A 21,045-nucleotide genomic window follows, 5' to 3' on the forward strand; every position below is an offset into this window, starting at 1 on the left:
GCCCTTGCGCGCTGGCAGGCTCCACGGCAGGAGGGACGGGCCTCCGCCAGAAAGGGGAACCCGCTGCGGGCCCAGACCTCCAAAGGGCTGGCCCTGAGGCACACCGCTGGCCAGCGCCGAGGCCGGAGGAGCGCCCGTGTGGCTTTGCTCCCCTGAATCAAACCCCGTTCCTTGACAAAGCCTCTCCTGAACACGAACACAAACCCTGACCTCTCCACCTTGCCCATCTATTGCGGACGGCGAGCCCTCTGGCCACTGCTAGCCCAAATGTTTAGCAGCAGGAGACACGGCAATCCCTCCTGGTGCTCTTTGCAAGGTTGCCCAGCAATGGGCAGGACAAATGCCGCCAACTGGCCGCCTGGGATTTGACCGCAGCCAAACGTTGCCACCTTTTCCTTCCCTGATGGAGCGAGGGCAGCTTGCCCCCCAGCCCTGCCCCCCTCAGACCCAAGTCCAAACCCCTGCTCAGCCACAAATGTCGTGAGCTGAACTTGTGCCCATCACACGTTCTCAGCCTCACCTACCTCGCAGGGCTCTTGTGAAGATAAAAGGACTGGGAAGACTATGTACACCACCCTGCCCTCCTCGGGCGGAATAAAAATGCCGTCATATCAATAATGCGTCACGTTTTTAATTATGGTTAATATAACAATGATTATCACAGAGAAATGCGCTACGCTGTTGATAGCCACCCTGACGGCTCACATGCAGTGTCTCCTCCTTCTGCCTCCACCTACCCCACCTCCAATCTCCCAGGTTCCTGAGAACGTCAGAAGAGCCCTGAGGCCGGATCAGACCGAGGGTCCATCTAGTCCAGCGCTCTGTTCACACAGGGGCCAACCAGCCATCGGCCAGGGACCAACAAAGCAGGACATGGTGCAACAGCACCCTCCCGCCCATGTTCCCCAGCAATTGATGGGGAACATTCTTGCCCTCGCTCCATACCAGCTCTGAGATAACAAGCAGGAACGTCAACAACTGGGGCGCAAGCAGAGCCTGGCTGGGCACCTGACACTGACGCTGCAGTGGCAGCCGGCATTTGGGATCCCGCATTGAGCAGGGAGCAAGGTCCTTTCCGTCTCTAGGATGCTTTGGCAAGAGAGGACATTGGGCACTGCAGGGGTGATATGGCTGGAAACGAGGGGGCCATTGGCTTAAATCAAGTGGCAACATCGTAGGGAACGCAAACTCACACTTTGCTTGATACCCAGATGCAAATCCAGACCCAGCTCAGTGATGTCCTATGATCCAGGGTCATCTTAATGGCAGAAGACCTCTTCCGTCTTGAGGCCTGGCTTGGCCGTCATGGAAAGGCTTCTTGTGACATCACGGGGGGAGGCCATCTAAGGAAGCTCTGGAAGTCTGGTCCAGGGCTCGGTAGCTCCTTACAATCCAGTCACAGAGGACTTCTGGTCTTCCCCAGCAATTAAGCAGCAGGCACAGACCCCCTCTTCATAGAATCGTAGCATAGCAGAGTTGGAAGGGCCTCCAAGGCCATCAAGTCCAACCCCCTGCTCCATGCAGGAATCCACCTCAAAGCATCCCTGACAGGTGGTTGTCCAGCCGCCTCTTGAATGCCTCTATTGTGGGAGAGCCCACGGCCTCCCTAGGTAACTGGTTCCATTGTCGTACTGCTCTAACAGTCAGAAAGTTTTTCCTGATGTCCGGCCGGAATCTGACTTCCTGTCACTTGAGCCCATTATTCCGTGTCCTGCACTTTGGGAGGATCGAGAAGCGATCCTGGCCCGGTCCCTGCCTCCTGCCCCACCCTCCAAGTGGTCGCTCTCTCCTAGGCCCCCAATGATCCTGAACTCTCACACAGTCCAGCATGTCCTGCAGCAGACGCGGTGATGGAAATCGCCCAGCCCCGCATCCAGCCTTGGGCCGGGGTGTTATCACGGAGCCTGGGGCAGGGTCTGCAGGAGGCAGGCCGGTCCACCACCCAAGCTGGGACTTCTCTCTTCCGGTGTTCTTCTCTCTTCTCCCTGTGGCAGACCCTTCTGGGACCACGGGCCTCCAATGCCTCTTGGAACAGTGGACCAAGGTAGCCGTGTCCCATCTCTGGTGAAGCTTCCTCTCCGCCATTCCAGCACAGCTGCAGCCCTCCGCTCTTTTGGCAGTGCTGCTCAGACCCAAGTCCCGACCCCCAGGCCTCTCCTGGTCACAGAGGCACTTCAGCCAATGGCTCCCCGTGGGGCACACCACGTAACAAGGGGCACCTCGCCAGGGCCAGCTTTGCATACAGGTATGCTTCAAAACGAGAAACCACAGTGGACCGTGGGGAAATGGGAGCCAGATGTGGGACGATGGGCAAATGGAAGAAGGGGAGCGGGGAGGAGAGGGCACGATGGCAACCAGAGCCAGCCCCAGGTACAGGGGACGAGAACCAGGCCATGGGGAGGGACACAAGAGCCGGACTGGGAGAGGAGGGGGCGTGCAGGAGAGCGGGGGTGCAGGAGAGGCCAACTGGCCGAAGGAGAGACGTGCCGGGCTGCTCTCCACTCACCTTTCTTCCGAATAGCGTCCTCCGACTCCGGCTTGCGACTGACAGAGACCACTTTCATCACCAGGTGGTTCCCCCCCTGGCGAATGAGCGACACCACTTGCTTGTGACCCACCTTCACCACATTCACACCATTCACCTGGCAAGCAAAGAAAGGAACGGTGAGCAGGAGGCGGAGGCGAATTGGGTCAGGGCGACGGAGCTCCCCAGCTCCCCACCAAGCCCCGGGGCAGGGGCAAGCAGGCCTCCCCTCCCCACACCACTCCAGGCAATTCTCTTGTGCTCATGGCTGAATGAATCAGCACCGCTGCCCGGTCAGCGGGGGAAGCCAGGTGGGACCAAGCGCCCGACCCGCATGCAGGCGGCTCAAGGCCCTGAGAGAGCGCAGCCCGGCCGGCCTGCAAAACAGGGACCTGCTCCCGAACCTGCCAGGGGCTTTAGGTTGGGCTGAGCCTGGCTCAAAGCAACGGCGTCCTGCCTTCGGAGCCAATGCCCCATCTGCTGCACCTGCTGCTTCTGTCTACTCAGAAGTAAGTTTCGCTGCGCTCAATAGTGCCTGCACCCAGGAATCTGTGCAGGGAGGCACACAGCCTGCTCTGCGTTTTTGTAAAATCGTTGTGGGAGTGGGTGGCGGAAATAACAACAATGCAGCACATAACTAAAACGGCAAAGAATATATCAAAACACATCCAATAAACCATTTCAATAACTGAATAAATCGTACAGTAAATAACAAGTATAACAAGATTGAGACCATCGTCTGAATCCAATTTAATTTAATAGTACGCCGCTACTATTTCTACCCCAATATTGATTTTTTAAAAAGTAATTCCAAGTTTTTAATATTTTTAATATATTTTTTTTTATCTTGAACAAGAGATGGATGTCAGTTTCCAGCGACTGAGAACACCTCAATATTTATTTTTGCTTAATGTAACTGATGGTGGATTTTTTTAAAGAAGCAATTTTGTTCACGAACCAATATGGTGGGCCAGGGATGCCCTCCCCTGCCCCCCTCCCCCTGTCTAGGGCTGGCTGGACTAGCTTAATTCTGGTCCGTGACAATTTCTCCCTCCCACTTTTGATTTAATCTGCAAATTGTTGCTGTGGTGGTGGTGGTTTTAAAAATAAAGACCACATGACAATGAGGATAAGTATAATCCACATTTTACGCCAGGAGGTGGGCATCATAGAATCATAGACTAGTAGAGTTGGAAGGGGCCTATAAGGCCATCAAGTCCAACCCCCTGCTCAGTGCAGGAATCCACCTTAAAGCATCCCTGACAGATGGCTGTCCAGCTGCCTCTTGAAGGCCTCCAGTGTGGGAGAGCCCACCACCTCCCTAGGTAACTTGTTCCATGGTCACACTGCTCTAACAGTCAGGAAGTTTTTCCTGGTATTCCAAACAGTTTGCACAACTCTATCCAGACTAGCAGGACTCCTGGCCCTGTCTTGTCTGGTTTTTGCCCTCATCCAGACCTCATTGCAGGTGTCCATTTTTAAGCAAACAGCCATCATCCACAAATTATCATCAGCTACAAAAGGAGAGGGGCTTCACATCAAATGCCCTCCAGCAGAGCTGCAAGGAATACACGTATTTAAACGAAGCTATGCAGCTCATCCCAGGTCAGCTTGCGTCAGTATTTGCCAAGATCAAATTCCTCAAGCTTCTCCCACCACCGCTACACACACTAAGCAAAACCTTGGTGGGAAAGGCCCCAAGTTCAGCCCTTGGGGGGCCACTGCAATACAACGTTGAGACAGCGCTGGTGTGTGTGTGTGTGTGTGTGTGAGAGAGAGAGAGAGAGACAGAGAACGAACAATGGCCACAGACGCATGCTGAATTCCCCCAGACAGCCACGTCCATAGCCTGTTCTTAAGAGCCCCTCCCAAAGCAGACCCCCCCCCCCACAAGGCCTGATGCCAGGGGTGCAGAATCTCTTTCAACCCAAGGGACAAGTTCCATCTTGGAGACGTTTTGGGGGCCGCATTCCAATGCTGTGCGGGGCTGAAGACCAAAGGGCAAAAGGGCAGAAATACCAGCACAGTTTAGCTGAAAGCTCTTCCTTGGCAGAGGCGACCTTTTAGAATGGCGGAGGGGGGGTTGCACAAAAGCCACTAGAGCACCAAATGGTCAATAGTCATGGGACGGGAGATGGGGCCCTCTAGGAACCTAAGAGGGCCAAATTTGGTCCCTGGAAGGACTACTTTTGGCCCCCAGGCTGGGAGTTCTGCACCCCCCACTCCCACCACCCTATGGAAATCTGCTCCCACTCGAGTCTCTGGAGACGGCGTGACGCCACAGCCCTCTTGCCTGCCCTCCGTTCCCCTCCATCCTGGCGACCGCTTGCCAAAGCCGCCCTCCTCTCCTTGGCCCACCTGTTCTCTCTCCTTCCACTTCAAACTCTTCACCCTTCGACTCTTTCTTGCCCTGCTCAGAGCCCCCAGCCTCCGCCCCCGTGGCGGCTTCCCCCTCGTTCACCGACCTGCGACATCTCTGCTGTTCGCTCGGTTGCGTCAGACTCAGAGCCCCTCCCACTCCTGCAGACGCAGCCAGGATCCGCATCCATTGGGGCCCATCCGCCAGGGATGGTCACAGCCTACAAGGCCATCGAGTCCAACCCCCTGCTCAATGCAGGAATTGGCCTCAAAGCATCCCTGACAGATGGCTGTCCGGCTGCCTCTTGAAGGCCTCTAGTGTGGGAGAGCCCACAACCTCACCAGGCAACTGATTCCATTGTCGTACTGCTCTAACAGTCAGGCAGTTTTTCCTGATGTCCAGCTGGAATCTGGCTTCCTTTAAATTGAGCAAGTAATGTCTGTTTTGGCCCCAACTGCCCTAAAGTAACACCCACATTGTCTATGTATGCATGTGTGAAGAGTAGAGGTCTGAAATGTGTATGTGTGCATGTGAGAGAGACCAAGAGACCTGCAAAATCTTTAAGGTCTCTTCCGAATGGGGCCAGAATGTCGTTCGCCCCACCCTCCGCACACCATCTAGCACATGCATCATTAGCATAGAATCATAGAATAGCAGAGTTGGAAGGGACCTACAAGGCCATCCAGTCCAACCCCCTGCTCAATGCAGGAATCCACCCAAAAGCATCCTTGACAGATGGTTGTCCAGCTGCCTCTTGAAGGCCTCCAATGTGGGAGAGCCCATCACCTTCCTTGGTCATTGGTTCCATTGTCATACTGCTCTAACAGTCAGGAAGGTTTTCCTGATGTCCAGCTGGAATCTGGCTTCCTTTAACTTGAGCCTGTTATTCCGTGTCCTGCACTCTGGGATGAGTGCACGCTCCACATTTCATGAAGGACGCAGACAAGCTGGAGCGTGTTCAGAGGAGGGCAACCAGAATGATCAGGGGTATGGAAACAAAGCCCTGAAAGAACTGGGCATGTTTAGCCTGGAGAAGAGAAGATGGAGGGGAGACATGATAGCACTCTTCAAATACTTAAAAGGTTGTCCCATAGAGGAGGGCCAGGATCTCTTCTCGATCCTCCCAGAGTGCAGGACACGGAATAATGGGCTCAAGTTAAAGGAAGCCAGATTCCGTCTGAACATCAGGAAAAACTTCCTGACTGTTAGAGCAGTACGTCAATGGAATCAGTTGCCTGGGGGGGGGGGGGTGTTGTGGGCTCTCCCACACTGGAGGCCTTGAAGAGGCAGCTGGACAACCATCTGTCAGGGATGCTTTAGGGTGGATTCCTGCATTGAGCAGGGGGTTGGACTCGATGGCCTTGTAGGCCCCTTCCAACTCTGCTATTCTATGATTCTATGATCAAGAAGAGTTCCTGGCCCTCCTCTGTAATTTGATAACTTTTGATAATTTGGGAGAAACTAGGAGTTCTCTCGGGTTCAGCAAAACTGGTCCCTTTACACCTGCGCCCTTCCCCAGGTTATACAAGAAGTCAACAAAGAAGGGATCCCCCCCGCCGCCAGAGATCCCCTTAAAAGAAGAACATCACAAGGGCCCAAAATGGTGCTGAAGGCCTTGAGGTTCTGCCCCAGATCCGGTGCTAGAACAAGATCCACTAAATCCCCTCCAAGACATTAGCCATGATCATGCCAGGCACCACAGCCAGGAGAAGAGGCACCAGGTGTGTGTAGAGCCAGGGGTGGGCTCAGTAGAATGAGATTTCGAATGTAGCCCACCCAATCCTGTAGGTTCCAGGTGCGTAGCAAGTGCGATACACAAAAACATGCCATCATCACAAACGACAAACGGGAAATGGGAATGTGGGGTCATTTCTAGGCTGATTCTCCGTGTGTGGGGGGGGGGAGCCCCTCCCCCAAATGGCTCCATTGCCTTTGTGGCTAGGAAACCAGGCCGGAGCGACCTAACAGCTGCAGGAGGCAGTTCCCACATCCATACATGAACTCGATACGGTGGGAGAACGGAGAGAAACAGGAGGAAGCGAAGCTGGGCACTGAAACACCGAAGCGATGCTGGTGTCGGGGAGGTGGAAGAGACAGACGGGTGACAGAGGGCAGCAGCCTGGCCCAAAGTGCCCCTTTCAAAGAAGGTCTCATCACGCAACCAAGAACCAGCCAGCCTCTGCCCCTCGGCGTCCTCCATACTGCACAGCCAGTATGCAACAAGCCAATGCCCAAAGCCAACGTGGCACACCCGAGTCAAGCAAGTGAGCCGAGGCCCACACGGAGCCCTGCCCACGGGCTCTGCATTCGAGCCCTCAGGAGGAGTGAGCTGCTGCAGCGACGAGGCCGTGGTGTCCTCCCTGCCTTAAGTCCTCGGAAAGGAACAGTTTTTGTGGGCCGGACACTTGAGCGGAAGGAGAAAGAAGAGAGGCAGGACCCAGGCCCTGCTCCCTCTGCCTCGTTTCTGCTCTCCCTCCTGCATCGCCCAACATGGCTTCACGGAACAGAACGAGAGGGAATGATAAAGGGCCCCATCCTCCTCTTGCTGCCTCCTCCTCCTCCTCCTCCTCTCTTCTGCCTATCCCCCCTTTCCCAGGCAATTCAGGAGATGCGTTCAGGATGCGCACCAAAGTGCCACCAGTTGCTGAGCCCCTGAATATTGGTTTTTCACTCCCCACTTGCCCAAACAGTAAGATGTTTCAGAGCGGCCCATTTTGTGTGAGGCTTAATACATCTTATATATTGAGCTTATGAGAGCCTGGTGTGCAAGGAGGCATACAAGTTCCCAAAACAGCACTGCCCAAATTTGGGACTGCTCCCTCGCCAGCATGCTGCAAAAATGCAGATGGCTTCCACGATCCAGAGTCAAGCCGGCACACACCGGCCTGGTCTCCAGCAATAGGTAGCTGCGACCTGCATTGCTAATTGCCCTTAATTGCCTATTAATAGCATCCCTTGTTAGGGGGCACAGCAGGGCTCCGAACAACGGAAGCACCTTCTGCCTCCAGCCCAGAAGTGGTTCATGCCTGTGGGTCCCTGCTCTGACCTCAGGCTCTAACACTCATGGGGCAGCCCTTCACAGCTCACATAGGATTGCCTCTGAAATAACTGGAAGTACTTCATTAAAAAAAATGGGGAAATAGCTCCGCTTATTTCAGGCCAATCTGTATTTGTCACCCTAGTGCCTAACCCAGACAACGATCACGGGGGCTTCAAAGCTAAGGTGACCCTATGGGAAGGAGGACCGGGCTCCTGTATCTTTAACAGTTGCACAGAAAAGGGAATTTCAGCAGATGTCATTTGTATACATGCAGCACCAGGTGAAATTCCCTCTGTATCACAACAGTTAAACCTGCAGGAGCCCTGCCCTCTTTTGGATCTGGTCACTCTAGTACAGCTCCTGCAGCTTTAACAGCTGTGATGAAGAGGGAATTTCACCAAGTGCTGCATGCATACAAATGACACCTGCTGAAATCGCCCTTTCAATACAACTGTTAAAGATACAGGAGCCCTGCCCTCCTCTCCATACGATCACCCTATTCAAAGGTTTACAATCCTCAACTGCCTTTTGCTGAATACGGGGCCTGCTGATGAAACAGACATCCTCTCCCACCACACACACGTGTGCCAAAGATCCTTGGGGGAAAGGGTGTCTTCAGCTGTGCGTTTCTGTTTGCCCCCACCCACCCACCCACGCACCCCCAGCCGTTTTCAGAGTTGAAATATCTTTAAATCATCCTAGTGAAATCGGAGGAGGAGGAGAAGGAGGTAGAGAAGAAGGAGGAGGAGGAGGCATCTACCCGTTGGAAGAGCCTACAAGGCCATCGAGTCCAGCAGGGGGTTGGACTCGATGGCCTTGTAGGCCCCTTCCAACTCTGCTATTCTATGATTCTATGATTTAAAGAGGCTGCAGCTCTGAGAAAATGCTCAGAGTTTTCGGGAGTGACTTGCTGTTCAGCTCCTGCTGGGCCTTTTAGGTGGATCAATTGAGAAACCTTCTACAGCTTACATTAAAACCCAAGCCAGAGATGATTTCGGAGGCTTCTAAGGTTGTTCACCTCTTCCTCCGAGGCAAGCATTACCGAGCCCAGCAAACTGGGCCAGCACCTGTACTTGCAACAGAGAGTCTGGCTGGCGAATGCTAGTCCAAGGGCTCCCCGCAGCTGCTCTGCATACACTCAGCATGCCGGCCCCTGCTTGGCTGCCTATTCGTATCTGCCAAGAGACAAGGCACGTCTCCTCTGCCCAGGAGCTGCCTTGCAGGCCCTTCGGCAGGCCTGGTCAGGTGTGATTGGCAGCCTTACCTGGAGAGAGGGGTTGAACTGGCAGAGAGAGGAAGTTGGTTATCTGGGCGGGGGGACGGGGACGGGTCAAAGCCAAAGCAAATCTGGATTCTAAGCTTGGATTTACATACACTGCTAAGATACTAATCCTGAAAACTGTCTCTGAAGCAGTTTGATTGTTTAAGCATAGATGGGAGTTAGGTATGGCATTTCCTTTGGGGACCTTTCTGCTCACCTGTCTCTTATCCCAACCCCCAGTACCTTGTCCAGGCCGAAATAAGCTTCACTGCTGGTTTCAACAGAATTGGGTTTCTGCCTGTTGTTTGCAGCGTGGCCCTGTGGAGTGCAACTTGGAAGGACCGAAGCTCAGCATGCGTTCTCAGCCGGAGGAGAAACTGAGGCAGGCCCGGTGACAGTGGGTGAGGAGCTGCTCAAAGTGTCTGGTATCGGTTTGCTGGTGCTCAGAGCCATGTGGGCTCGCTTGTACCAGGGCCAACTCCAGAGGCCGGAGGGCGTGTCTGCCAGATGCATCTCTCCAGAGCACAGCCGGGCCTTCAGGCCAGCAGGGAAGGTTTCCGACAGGGCTGTCAGTGAATACGGGGCGCTTGCAATGAATCAACATTTGGAAACAGAAGCGGCTTGCTTCAAATGCCAGCTTCTCCCAATGACATGCCTCAGTTTAATCCCCCCCACCAGTCAGAAAATGGAAACATTGGTTCAAAATAGAAATGGTTAGGGAAAGTGTTGGATGTCATTTCTCTTCATCAGAGTTGCAAAAATAGCTGAGTTTGCACACTGGGGAAAAAAACCCAAGACAGAAGCACCCAAAAATGCAATTCAGTCACTGTTGTTCAGACTGTAAAAAGGACTGGCACGTCCAATGAGGACCTTCGCAGGCACTGTGGGGTGCAAGGTAGTGAGGCAGGGTGGAGGAGGTGGGGCCCGAACGCTCCTTGAGAATCCCTCATCTCTTTGACCTGGGTGCCTTCTTTGCAAGCCCTTCCGCTGGTGAGGCCCAGCACGCCAGGCAGAAGTACATGTTATATAACTCTCACGCACACTTCCCCAAACACGCCCGTATCTGCAAGCAGCTGCCCCTCCTGAATGCCAAGTTCAATTTGCCCCATGTCCTGGTCTCATGACAACGGGCAGTTCCCCACGAGCGGCAGCAAATGACGGCACATGGGCATGAAACCCACATTATAGTACTGTCAGGATGCTGGATATTACGGGAGGGAGAGAGATTGGCTCAAAATGGCTTTTCTTTGCTAGGAGCACCACATTCTTTGCAACATAAAGCAAACGTGGTTTGCTCACTGGAGCGAGTGGGAAACTACTCATCCTGCTCTTCTGTGCTGTTGGTGGCTGCATTAGCATCATGGGTACCTACTGGACAGTGTCCATGTCATCAATGCCAGTCAGCATGAGCGCCCCACCCCACCACACCAACTACATCATTTTGAATCCCCCGGGCACAGCGGCACCACTTTGAACCTCAAGCAGGTTATCACAGAGCTGGAAAAGAAAAGGACAAGCAAAATGTTCAAAGGGCTGGAGTAACCCCCCTACGAGGAAAAGTTACAATGTTTGCGGCTTTTTGGCCTAGATGGGGAACATGATAGAAAAAGTGGCTAGGAAGGAGTCTCTCATAATACTAGAACCCAGGGTCATCCAAGAAAGCTGAATGGTGGGAAATTCAGGACTGATCAAAGGAAGGTCTTCCCACTGAGAAAAGATGAAATGGAATTTGCTACCATAAAATGTAGTGATTGCCAGCAACGTGGATGTCTTTAAAAATCCACGCGTGCCCTCCGTGTGGGCTTCCCACTGGGGCAGCTGGTCGGCCACTGCGGAGCAGAACACTGGACTAGACAGGCCTTTGGCCTGATCCAGCGCAGCTCTTCTTTGTGTTCATATGAACCCAAGGGGTGGATCCAGATATTTATTTATTTATTTATTGCATTTCTATACTACTGAACAGCTCTCTGGGCGGTTCACAAAAGGCGGGTGCAACTGAGCTGATGAAAGCAGACTTCCCTGCCCCATCGTACCCACGGGAGGTCTTCCAGCCTCCCAAAAGTGTTGCACAGGGGTTGGGGGAACCTGCCGACTGTGGCAAGCTGTGGAGTGTGGGAGGGAGGAGCGAGGCCAGAAAATCAGGCCAAGGCGCCTTCCGTAAGCAGAGCCTTTCTGGTCATGGAAGACAGATGCTAGCAGGGCCGGTGCCAGACTATTATGCGCCCTAGGCAGGTGAGCGGCGTCCAGCCGGGCGCGCCGTTCCGAAGCTGCCCCCCAACCCCCAACCCCAGCATCCTGGCTTCAAAGCCAGTGCCCGGCCGGAAGCCGCTCCTGGCTTTGAAGCCAGGACACTGGGGTTGGGGGGGGTGGGCAGGCAGCTTCAGAACGTTGTGGGAGAGCGGCTTCCGGGCACGCCGTTCGGCACCCCCTTACTTTGGCACTCTAGGCTGCCGCCTGAGCTGCCTCTATGGCAGCGCCAGCCCTGGGTGCTGGATTCAACCCACGGCAATAAAGAGGAACGTGGCTATTACTTCTAATGGCAGCAGGACAGGAACCCAAGCCTGCGATGGCACAGCATACATTTACATCTCTGGGGGTCAACTTCCTTGGCCAGAGCAACAACCGACCCTCCTTGCCACATCGCAGGGGATATCTCAGGGTAGGATGACCCTAAGAAAGGGAGGACAAGGCTCCTGTATCTTTAACAGTTGCATAGAAAAGAGAATTTCAGCAGGTGTCATTTGTATATATGGAGAACCTGGTGAAATTCCTTCTTCATCACCACAGTTAAAGCTGCAGGAGCTATACTAGAGTGACCAGATTTAAAAGAGGGCAGGGCTCCTGCAGCTTTAACTGTTCTGATGAAGAGGGAATTTCAGATTCCCCATATATACAAATGACACCTGTTGAAATTCCCTTTTCTATGCAACTGTTAGGTACAGGAGCCCTGTCCTCCTTTCCATAGGGTCACCCTATTTCAGGGAGAACACCTCACCCCACAGCACAGATTGCTGCTCTGGTACCCAAGGAGATGACAGCCAGCTACACTTCGCTGCTGCCACGCCTCCTCTAACCCAGACACCTCATCCTGCTTGCAGGAGGGGCAGGAGAAGCGTTGAATCACAGCCTGCGTCGCCGAGTCTGTGCTTCCCACGAGCCCAGCAGCTGACTTAGGGCCGTGCCACACTCGGGATTACTGTCAACGCAGAGACAAGAGTCTATGGGCACAATCCAGGCTGGTGGTGGTTCAAGAGAGAGATTCCACTTCCGTAGCCATGACTTGCTCTCTGACTCAGAATCCACATGCTGCTTCTTAAATTCCCCTAGGTTTAAAGAAGCGGGTGGGGTGGTGGGCGGAGGCAGGGGTGCTGCTGGCACAGGGAAACTCAAGGGTGGGTGGGAGGCAGACACACACACACACCAGGTCCCGGACCAATGTCAGAAAAAGGTGTGTGTCCTTTTCACCGATTGTATGGGCATCTCAAGTGGCCCAAAGAGGGACTCCTGCCACCAACCAAGCATCATAAAATACACAGCTTTAGTGACGCACATTAATTTCCATGCCGGGGTTGGGGGTGGTGGAGAGGTGTCACGTGAAGTTCCTCTTACACCTGAGCGCCCGTTTTCATAGAGCCACCCAGGGCCCACACCAGCCCAAGGCCAGTTCCTGATGGGCACCTACGCCATCCATCCCACCGCATGCTACAAGGAGAGAGGAGATGTGCCCAGAAAGGGGATGGCAGGGTACATCGCTCCAGATGGCTCAAATGAGTGAGCCAAGCCACGCAGGGGAAGGCAAAGGGTCCACCAACCCCAAGCACTGGACATTCACAGGTGGCCCCTTGGCAAATACGGAGGCGGACCAGATGGTCCTCAGCAAAACTATCCCTTAAGTCTCCACAAAGGACATTTTACTGGGTACAATTACATGCCATGCAACATACAGTTTTTAACTGTTGCTTTTCCTGATGCCTTTGAATCCTACAATCATAGAGTTGGGAAGGACCTTAGAGATCATCTAGTCCACCCCCCTGTTCAATGCAGGATGCAGCTGCCCTGGGCAGGCAATGGCCGTTCAGCCCCTGCTCACATACCTCCGGTGAAGGGCAGCCTGTCCATGCTGCTTCCCTGCATTTTCCACCCGTTACAGTCCCGCCCGCGGGAGCACTCAAGAGCAATGTGGTTATTATTACTATTATTATTTATTTATTTATATAGCACCATCAATGTACATGGTTCCACTTCCTGCGTGGCAGCCCTGCAGATCTTTGCAGACCGCTCTCACACCTTCCCTTCCCCAGGCTGAACATGCCCAGCTCTTTCAACTGTCCCTCATAGGACTTGGCTTCCAGACCCCTCACCCACCCTTTTCGCCCTGCTCTGGACAAGCTCTTGGTGGAAGAAAAATGAGCAATTAAAAAGAAAAGAAAAGCTAAGTAGGAAGGCAGAACCTCCCTCAAGTCTTGTGGGCCACAACCGAGGCATCAGGGATTACAGGGCCCATGTCCAACGGGACCTTGAACCCTCTGAGGCCAGATCTCTACCTTCTGTCAAATCATTACGAAAGTGGAATGTAAAGCCGGAAATTATTATTATTATTATTATTATTATTATTATTATTATTATTTATATAGCACCATCAATGTACATAACACGATCAAAGCGGTATGTGGAATGAGTCAATAGGGCCTAGCAGTTATCAGTGTGCTTCAATACTGCTCTAAAGCAGTAGCCCAGACCTAGCCTAAGATGCTCATTTTCCACAACAGCTCTTATCTTATGCTGGGAGTAGATGCTCTGGGTAGAAAGAGGAACCTGCTGAGGCCACAGAAGTGGGCTGAAAGGCACAGCGGGGTGGTCCTGTGGAATCTCGGTCACATCCCCAAATCACGAGCTGCTCCGTGTGTTCAGGCAGAAATAGTCACGGCTAGACAACATGGGGGCCTGCCCTTGACGATGGCTGCCTGAACACAATTCATGTCACCAATTCATGACGGGGGGCGTGTGTGTGTGTGTGTGTGTGTGTGTGTTTCCTTACTGTCGCTTTCCCCCCCACTGCTATCCCACGATACTTCCTCTTTCTTCACACAGGGGAAGAAAGAGGAAGTAAACCATGACCACGTGGCCTGTTTAGGGACCGTCTTCATTGTGCCGCTTTTCCTGCACACAGCAGGAAGTGGTGGCACATTTTGTTTAAAAATAAATAAATTGCATTTACCAGGGGTCTATTTTGTGACGGGAAAGAGGCCAGAAGGAGCTGGAGACGCATGGGAGGCAGACATCGTCGCCAAAAGCACCTGCGAACTTCCGGAGGGGGGCAGAAACGAGCGTGCGATAAAACGCCCGTCTGATGACGCTCTAGCTCAAGGCAGGGAGAAGAGAAGAAAGAACAGAGGGCGGGAGAGTTCCCGTGTGTCTCTCTCTCTCTCTCTCTCTCTCTCTCTCTCTCTCTCTCTCTCTCTCTCTCTCTCTCTCTCTCTCTCACACACACACACACACACACACACACACACATGCACCAACCAGACCACTCCAGGCAGAGAAACTGGCCTGATCCTGCCACTTGCAACGGCCTCCAAGAAAAATGGAACGGTGACGAAGAGGGGGCGGGGAGCTCCTCCAGCCACTCCCTGACTCAGTGGCCCTGTCTGCATAAACACCCAGTCTGGAACTGGGGAACAGGTTGCCCTTTAGTCGTCCGGGCTACTGACCCTCCGTGACTTTTGCCCTCTGGCGGAGCCTCTCGCTTGGCATGAGCCACCTGCGCTCCTGGCGTGGGCTGGCGTCTGGGTTGGCGGGCAGGTGGGTGGCGAAAGGCTAAATGCTCAGCCTTGCTCATGGAACTTCCGGCAGGTCTCCAGGTGGGTGGGTGGGTCTCCTCGCTCCGGAAGCCAAGAGCAGCTCCCGTGTTGCTTTGAGTATCTGTAGCCCTCAGCAGATCCATCCAGTTTAAACTGAGCCCCATCTTTCTCCAGTGCTTGAAGGGCAGCTGCGTAGGTCAGGGCACCCCTTCGTCCCGCCTGAAGGATGCTTTTGGCGAGAGCGTGGACTTTAGGGTGGATTCCTGCACTGAGCAGGGGGCTGGACTTGATGGCCTCTTCCGGCTCTGCTATTCTATGATTCTCCGGAAGTGCGCCAGTCTTGACTTGTGAGCTGGGAGCCACGGGGAACCCACCCACTTATCAGACTGCTCTGATTACGCATCACACCCGGAGCTGAACCGCCCTGCCTGTTCCCTCACTGACAGGAGCCCCGCTTTAGCTCACCGCTGTGCGATCTGGCCTGCCTCTGAGGTCCATGGGCCAGTGGGCTGGCCAGCGTGCTCCCCCGTGCAAAGGTGCCCTCTGTTTTCCTCATGATCACAGAATCATAGAATAGCAGAGTTGGAAGGGGCCTCCAAGGCCATCGAGTCCAACCCCCTGCTCAATGCAGGAAGCCACCCTAAAGCATCCCTGACAGAGGATTGTCCAGCTGCCTCTTGAAGGCCTCTAGTGTGGGAGAGCCCACAACCTCACCAGGCAACTGATTCCATTGTCGCACTGCTCTAACAGTCAGGAAGTTTTTCCTGATGTCCAGCTGGAATCTGGCTTCCTTTAACTTGAGCCCGTTATTCTGTGTCCTGCACTCTGGGAGGATCGAGAAGAGATCCTGGCCCTCCTCTGTGTGACACCCTTTAAAGTATTTGTAGAGTGCTCTCATGTCTCCCCTCCATCTTCTCTTCTCCAGGCTAAACCTGCCCAGTTCTTTCAGTCTCCCCTCAAATGACGACCCAAACAGGCTGGCTGAACCTTCCTGGCTCTTCTATCATTCCCCCTTTCATAGCCCTCAAACTCTGGATCATCCGTTGAGACTGACTGGCAAGAGATTCAGGGCACACAAAAGGAAGGGACTCTTCTTTACGCGGCACCTCGTTTCTGGAACTCTCTGCCACAAGTTGCAAGAACGAGACAAATTCAGGGCAGAGGGGGAGGAGAGGGGGGAGGCCATCCACAGCGGGGGGGGGGCAACTGCTTTCAGCTTGAGGGGAGAATTCAATTTGGAGGAACACTTGGAGGCGGGACCTTTCAGTGATGGGCGGAGCTAACGGAAAAAGAGGTGGGTCCAAAATACAGGAAAAGCAGCCTATTTTTGGCAAAAGCTCTTCCTGCTAAGCTTTAGGAGAGCTATTTTAGAACGGGGAAAGATCACCGGGAACGATTGCCGCTCAGGGGAAAAGGAAGGGCGCCAAGTGAAGGGTGTGCTTGGCCACCTCAGAAACCTCAGAGGGCTGGACTGGCACCACGGGCCTGAAGTTCGAATCCTCTGGTCTATAGTGATGAACTATAGGTTGAAAGGTTTTCACACAGAGGAGGGCCAGGATCTCTTCTCGATCCTCCCAGAGTGCAGGACACGGAACAACGGGCTCAAGTTAAAGGGAGCCAGATTCCGGCTGGACATCAGGAAAAACTTCCTGACATGGTTAGAGTAGTGCAACGGTGGAACCAGTGACCTAGGGAGGTGGTGGGCTCTCCCACACTAGAGGCCTTCAAGAGGCAGCTGGACAACCATCTGTCAGGGATGCTTTAGGGTGGATTCCTGCATTGAGCAGGGGGCTGGACTTGATGGCCTTGTGGGGCCCTTCCAACTCTGCTGTTCTACGATTCTACGATTCTATGAACTGCAATGGAGAAACGGAGCCGCCCTGCACAGAGGCAGCGGAACACCGTTTGTGGGCTCTGTGTGTGTTGACCAGGGTCAGGGGGGAACTGATGCCCTCATGATCTGCTTGTGGGCTGGAAGCATCTGTGTTGCTCACTGCTTGGAGGAAGGAGGAAGCCAGGAGCCACCGCCCCCCCCCCCCCGCCTGATTCGATTGCAAAGCGCTTCTTACGCTCTTAAGCGCTTTGCATCTACAAGAGTGCAGCATCACATCTATAAGATCTATTCCGCCCGCCTGATGGTTGTTGCAGCTGCTGTTTCTGAGTTCTATGCTTTGTTGTAGGTCGGAAGGATGTTTTTAATTGCTAAATCATCGACTGTGTTGTCAGATGCCTGAAACGCTTAGATATAAGCTAGGGTATAAATGTTTTAAAATAAATATATAAAATCTGACCTATTGGGCTCGGGGTGCGAAAGCTCATTTGCCACAATCAATGTGTTTGAGGTGCCAGAACCCCCTCCCCCCCCCACAGCTAACAGCTGCATGGGGAGGGGGTGATTTTAATTGGGATTGCAGCTGGCGAAGGAAGCGTTAAACCTCCCCTCCTGACACATTGCACTCCTGATAAATAACACACACACAATTTCTAATGCTGCATTTAGTGCCATAGAATCATAGAATAGCAGAGTTGAAGGGGCCTACAAGGCCATCGATTCCAACCCCCTTCTCCATGCAGGAATTCACCCTAAAGCATCCCTGACAGATGGCTGTCCAGCTGCCTCTTGAAGGCCGCTAGTGTGGGAGAGCCCACAACCTCCCTAGGTAACTGGTTCCATTGTCGTACTGCTCTAACAGTCAGGAAGTTTTTCCTGATGTCCAGCCGGAATCTGGCTTCCTGTAACTTGAGCCCGTTATTCCGTGTCCTGCACTCTAGGAGGATTGAGAAGAGATCCTGGCCCTCCTCTGTGTGACAAACTTTTAAGTATTTGAAGAGTGTCTGGTTTGGTCTGAAATTTCAGGAATCAAACAGGATGCAAGCTGGATCTGTAGGTTCTCCTGACGGGGGAGTTAGTAGTTTGGGCCAAGTAGGCAAGAACTTATTTCTGGTAGCTGTTGTACTGTTCCAGACGATCTCCCTGTGTAGATTTGGGAGTGTGCAGAGTTTTAATAGCAGATACAAAGCAAATCAGGCAGGAGGGTCCTTTCTGTTTGAAAGCCATTTTTACAAGAGATGTTTAAGTTCCCCTGTGCATGTTTTTGTGCTGCTGGAAACACTTCATTCACCGGCTGCATGAGAGACGATAATGCAGCTCAGGAGGAGATCACGGTGCCTGAGAGCAACGTGGTGTAGTGGTTAGAGTGGGAGACAGCCCTCCCCAATGCTGTGCTGCCTGGGAATGATGGGAGTTGCGCCCGGTTGGGGAAGCTTGGTGTAGAACTTGGGACGAAGGGACCCACGTTCCAGCCCTTGCTCAGCCAGAACGCAATCTTGGGCCAGGCGCTACCTCTCAGCCCTACCTCACAGGAAAGTTGTGAGGATAAAACAGAGAAATCCTAAAAAGCCCCAGACTCTTTGGAACAAGGAAGGCAGATCAATGTAACAAGCTGCAATGAAGTGTTGCAGCATGGAGCACTCCTCTTCAGGTTTCCGGCCAGCAATACCCTTTGCCAGGACTCCCCATTCCACCTCCCCACCCCACCCCTGCCCCCTGTTTTCACATTTCCCCTCCAACAGGCAATCAAGCTCAGCACGGCCACTGAGCGTGCACAGTGCTCCCTGCACCATTTCAGAGCCCCCTCCTTACATTTATCTTTCTTAATTTCTGCACATTTCTGGTTCCCCCGAGCCTTTGACACCTTTTCCTTCTGTGAGGGTGATGCGATTTTGGCTACGTCAGGGTCGGCTCTCGGAGAATGAGTTCACTGTTAGCATACAGGATAAACAGAAGCAACCAGGTGATAATGCTCAAGTGAGAGCACTCAGCATGCTTCATTATATCCCCATTTGGTTCACAGGGACACCAGATCGTTCCAGTGAATCGGCGCCCTTCCTAGGGACAATCGTTCAAAGGACCCGTCGTCTGCCTTGCAAGCCACAATACATGTTAGAGGCAAACAGGCCTTCTTAGCAGAATGCATTAAATTGGCCGTAACTTTAGTGCCGCATTTTCCTGTCTTTGCCATAACTAGAAGAAATACGGAATTAACTGTCATTATCAAAGCTGCTGCTATCTTGGTGGTGCTGTCAGATTTCCCCTTTTAGATCTGGGCCTTTGTAGTGCTGTGCTAATTGCTCCCCCACTTATCCAGAAGCTGAAAGTGATCATGACTCCAGCATTAAAGACGGGAGCCGCATGAAGGGAATTCATCATTCTGCCCTTTGCCCTGATATAAAACGTTCTCCTCGGATAATCCAGCCCTTCCGAACCAGCCGGCTGGCCCACTCGGAGGCCGCCTTCGTTAGCCAGCATGTAGGACAAGGAGAGTCTCTCAGGGCCCAAATCAGCCAATGTTCGTGGGGATCTCCCAGGCCCCATGCGGTGTCCTGCTTAAGCAGAAAAGGTAGCGCAACAACAGCTGCGTTATCAGGGTGTAAAGAGCCCGCATGGGAGACATTTGCCCTGCAGGAATCCACAGCGCATTTAACTGAACGACCATACATGCTCAACTTCACTCACACACGGTTGGCCGACTGACACCTGTTTCTCATTGCAACCCAGGGAGAACTCTGTACAGAACTGTTCCACAGAAACATAGAATAGTAGAGTTGGAAGGGGCCTCCAAGGCCATCGAGTCCAACCCCCTGCTCAATGCAGGAATCCACCCTAAAGCATCCCTGACAGATGGTTGTCCAGCTGCCTCTTGAAGGCCTCGAGTGTGGGAGAGCCCACAACCTCCCTAGGTCACTGGTTCCATTGTCGTACTGCTCTAATAGTCAGGAAATTTTTCCTGATGTCCAGCCAGAATCTGACTTCCTGTAACTTGAGCCCATTATTCCGTGTCCTGCACTCTGGGATGATCGAGAAGAGATCCTGGCCCTCCTCTGTGTTCCTTTAACACTTCCCCTGCCAAAGGAAGTGAGGCAGGTGGCTACCAGGAGCAGGGCCTTCTCTGCTGTGGCACCCCAGCTGTGGAATGAGCTCCCTAAGGAGGTTCGCTTGGCACCTACATTATATGCTTTTAGACGCCAGGTGAAGACCTTTTTATTCTCCCAGCATTTTAACAGTCTATAAATAAATTTTAACTTGGTGTTTTAAATTTGTAATTTTGCATTGCTGCTGTTTTTATCTGGTTGAGCGTTTATATTGTATTTTATAGTATGGTTTTATACTGTTGTTTTATACTTTGAATGTTTTTAATTTTTGTGAACTGCCCAGAGAGCTCCAGCTATTGGGCGGTATAGAAATATAATAACAAACTAAATAAATAAATAAAATAAACCTTTTAAGTATTTGAAGAGTGCTATCATGTCTCCTCTCAATCTTCTCTTCTCCAGGCTAAACATGCCGAGTTCTTTCAGCCTCTCTTCATAGGGCTTTGTTTCCAGAGCCCTGATCATCCTGGTTGCCCTCCTCTGAACACGCTCCAGCTTGTCTGCGTCCTTCTTGAATTGTGGAGCCCAGAACTGGACGCAATACTCTAGATGAGGCCTAACCAGGGCTGAATAGAGAGGAACCAGGACCTCACGCGATTTGGAAGCTAGACTTCTATTAACGCAGCCCAAAATAGCATTGGCCTTTCTTGCAGCCATATCGCACTGTTGGCTCCTATTCAGCTTGTTCAGTTTGGTGACAATGCAAAAGCGTGTGGTGCACTCACAGTGCTGAGAATCCCCAGTGCTCAAACCTGCCTGAATGTACAGTCCCGGAGTTCCAGTTGTGTGATGCATGGATATGGGCGAAAGGCACTCTGCCACAAACAGAAGGTCAGAGCAGGAAAGTGTAGGAATTGATGGGCTTGCACATCTGTCCACCTAACCCCACGCTGTCTGTGCTGACTGGCAGCCGTGGCTCTCCAGCGTTTCAGATAGGAGTCTTTTCTGCCAGGAATTGAACCTGTGGCCTCCTTTAGGCAACACTGAGCTACAGCCCTCCCCATTAGGTTTGAGGTCAAATCATTTCTTCATTCAGCAAATGTGCAGTTTTACGTTGCTGCACAGGTTCTGCAAATGGCTTCCCTGCAGGGGATCTGCCATTTGCACAGCTCACCAAGTGGGGAATTC

The 21,045-nt window shown here is 52.8% G+C and overlaps 1 protein-coding gene across 1 annotated transcript in view; it reads right to left on the reverse strand.

Annotated features, from left to right (window-relative positions):
- The window catches only part of SHANK3 (SH3 and multiple ankyrin repeat domains 3), a 391,738-nt gene that overhangs the window by 53,302 nt on the left and 317,391 nt on the right, over nt 1-21,045 (reverse strand). Inside the window, exon 18 of the mRNA XM_063134473.1 lies at nt 2,507-2,642. Coding sequence (XP_062990543.1) covers nt 2,507-2,642 — 136 coding nt within the window. The remainder of the gene's footprint in view (nt 1-2,506; nt 2,643-21,045) is intronic.

The sequence above is a fragment of the Elgaria multicarinata genome, chromosome 9 (assembly GCF_023053635.1).
Source record: "Elgaria multicarinata webbii isolate HBS135686 ecotype San Diego chromosome 9, rElgMul1.1.pri, whole genome shotgun sequence".
In the NCBI taxonomy this organism is placed as follows: Eukaryota; Metazoa; Chordata; class Lepidosauria; order Squamata; family Anguidae; genus Elgaria; species Elgaria multicarinata.